At 56.5% G+C, this 2180-nt stretch overlaps 1 protein-coding gene across 1 annotated transcript in view; it reads left to right on the forward strand.

Annotated features, from left to right (window-relative positions):
- CLIP2 (CAP-GLY domain containing linker protein 2) overlaps positions 1–2180 on the forward strand; it is a 108962-nt gene that overhangs the window by 96857 nt on the left and 9925 nt on the right. The window contains exons 13-14 of the mRNA XM_011995238.1: positions 104–289; positions 969–1031. Coding sequence (XP_011850628.1) covers positions 104–289; positions 969–1031 — 249 coding nt within the window. The remainder of the gene's footprint in view (positions 1–103; positions 290–968; positions 1032–2180) is intronic.

The raw sequence follows: 2180 nt of genomic DNA on the forward strand, positions 1-2180 counted from the left end.
TGCCTAGAGGCGAGACCCCCACCAACACACACACACCCGTGTGTGCACATGCATACACACACACACACACTCATGCGCTCTTCCACTCTCCTGCCACTTCCAGGACAAAGAGAAATCCCTGTCGGATCAGAGGCGCTACTCCCTCATCGACCCATCCTCGGCGCCCGAGCTCCTGCGGCTGCAGCACCAGCTGATGAGCACGGAGGACGCCCTGCGGGACGCACTGGACCAGGCTCAGCAGGTGGAGAAGCTGATGGAGGCCATGAGGAGCTGCCCTGACAAGGCCCAGGTGAGCCGCGGCCAGCAGGGCCCACCAGGAGGCAAGCCACGGGGCTGTGTCCTCGGAGTCCCTGTTTGAAGCGGGAGGCAGGCTTATCTTTAAAACCGTAGTCCGAGGAGGTAGGCAGCCCTGTCCTGGGAATGCCAGTCTGAAGGGGGAGGCAGCTGTGTCCCGGGAACCCCAGTCTGAAGGGGGAGGCAGCTCTGTCCCAGGAACCCCCTGTCTGAAGGGGGAGGCAGCTCTGTCCCAGGAACCCCAGTCTGAAGGGGGAGGCAGCTCTGTCCCAGGAACCCCGGTCTGAAGGGGGAGGCAGCTCTGTCTCAGGAACCCTGGTCTGAAGGGGGAGGCAGCCTGGCCCAGGAACCCTGGTCTGAAGGAGGCAGCCTGGCCCAGGAACCCTGGTCTGAAGCGGGAGGCGGCTCTGTCCTGGGAAACCTGACTGAAAGGGGAGGGAGCCCTGCCCTCTGGAACCCGCAGTTGAAGGGGCACATGGCTTTGCCCTGAGGGGCTTAGAGTAAGAAGGGAGAAGCAGCCTTGCCCCTAGAGGCTTGGTGTTTGGGGGTGCTGGGAGCCCCAGACTGAAGGGGTTGGAATTTGGAACCTGAGATGGTCCCATAGGAAGACCTCGCCATCTAGCGAGCAAATCGGGAACTGCTGCCTTGCTCAGTGTCTCCCCTGACTCTTCCAGATCATTGGCAATTCCGGTTCTGCAAACGGCATCCACCAGCAGGACAAAGCCCAGAAACAAGAGGTGAGGGGCGCCTCAGCCCTCCCAGGTCCCTCCCATGCAGGCAGACCTCTCTAGAGAAAATCCTTGAAACGTCACTACAGACAAAGATGCATTCTGCAAGAAGCTTTACAATAGAGTCACTCAGGGAGGGTGCTGTTGCAGGCAAACTTGATTCTGGATTCACCCTGCTCTTTTGATTTTTGTTTTCTTCCCTTCTTAAAAAAGTTACAGGTTGGGCGAAGTGGCCCACGCCTGTAACCCCAGCACTTTGTCTGGTCAAGCCAGGAGGATCACTTGAGCCCAGGAGTTTGAGACCAGCCTGGACAACATAGCAAGACCCTCTCTCTAAATATATATATATATATAAAAAGGCCGGGCACAGTGGCTCTCATCTGTAATCCCAACACTTTGGGAGGCCGAGGCCAGTGGATCACTTGAGGTCAGGAGTTTAAGACCAGCCTGGCCAATATGGTGAAACTCCATCTCTACTGAAAATACAAAATTAGCCCGGTAGGGTGGCACACAGCTGTAATCCCAGCTACACGGGAAGCTGAGGCAGGAGAATCGCTTGAACGTGGGAGGTGGAGGTTGCAGTGAGCCGAGATCGCGCCATTGCACTCCAGCCTGGGCAACAAGCACAAAACTCTGTCTCAAAAAACAGTAATAATAATTTTAAAAATTAACTGGGTGTGGTGGCGCACGCCTGTAGCCTTAGCTACTCAGGAGGCTAAGGCAGGAGGATCACTCAAGTCCAAGAGTTTGAGGCTGCAGTGAGCTAGGATTGCGCCACTGCACTCCAACCTTGGTAATAAAGTGAGACCCTGTCCCTAAGAAAAACACAGAAAGAGAGAGAGAACCTACCTAGTTCTGACAGCAGCACCCCTGGAGCACAGGTGCTCACTAGAAACAGGAGCAGCGTAGCCCCAGAATCTGCCAAGCTCCAGACGCAGGCAGGGTTGTGTGGGCAGAGCCAGCCTCAGAGGAGTCAGTGCGATTTTGTCCTCCTGGCCTTGTTTTCTCAGCCACCCTGCAAGGCACATGGGGTCATCCCAGTTCACAGATGTGAAAACTGGCCGGGCGCAGTGGCTCACGCCTATAATCCCAGCACTTTGGGAGGCCAAGGCGGGCGGATCACCTGAGATCAAGAGTTCGAGACCAGCCTGGCCAACA

The sequence above is a fragment of the Mandrillus leucophaeus genome, unplaced genomic scaffold (assembly GCF_000951045.1).
Source record: "Mandrillus leucophaeus isolate KB7577 unplaced genomic scaffold, Mleu.le_1.0 Scaffold479, whole genome shotgun sequence".
NCBI lineage: Eukaryota > Metazoa > Chordata > Mammalia > Primates > Cercopithecidae > Mandrillus > Mandrillus leucophaeus.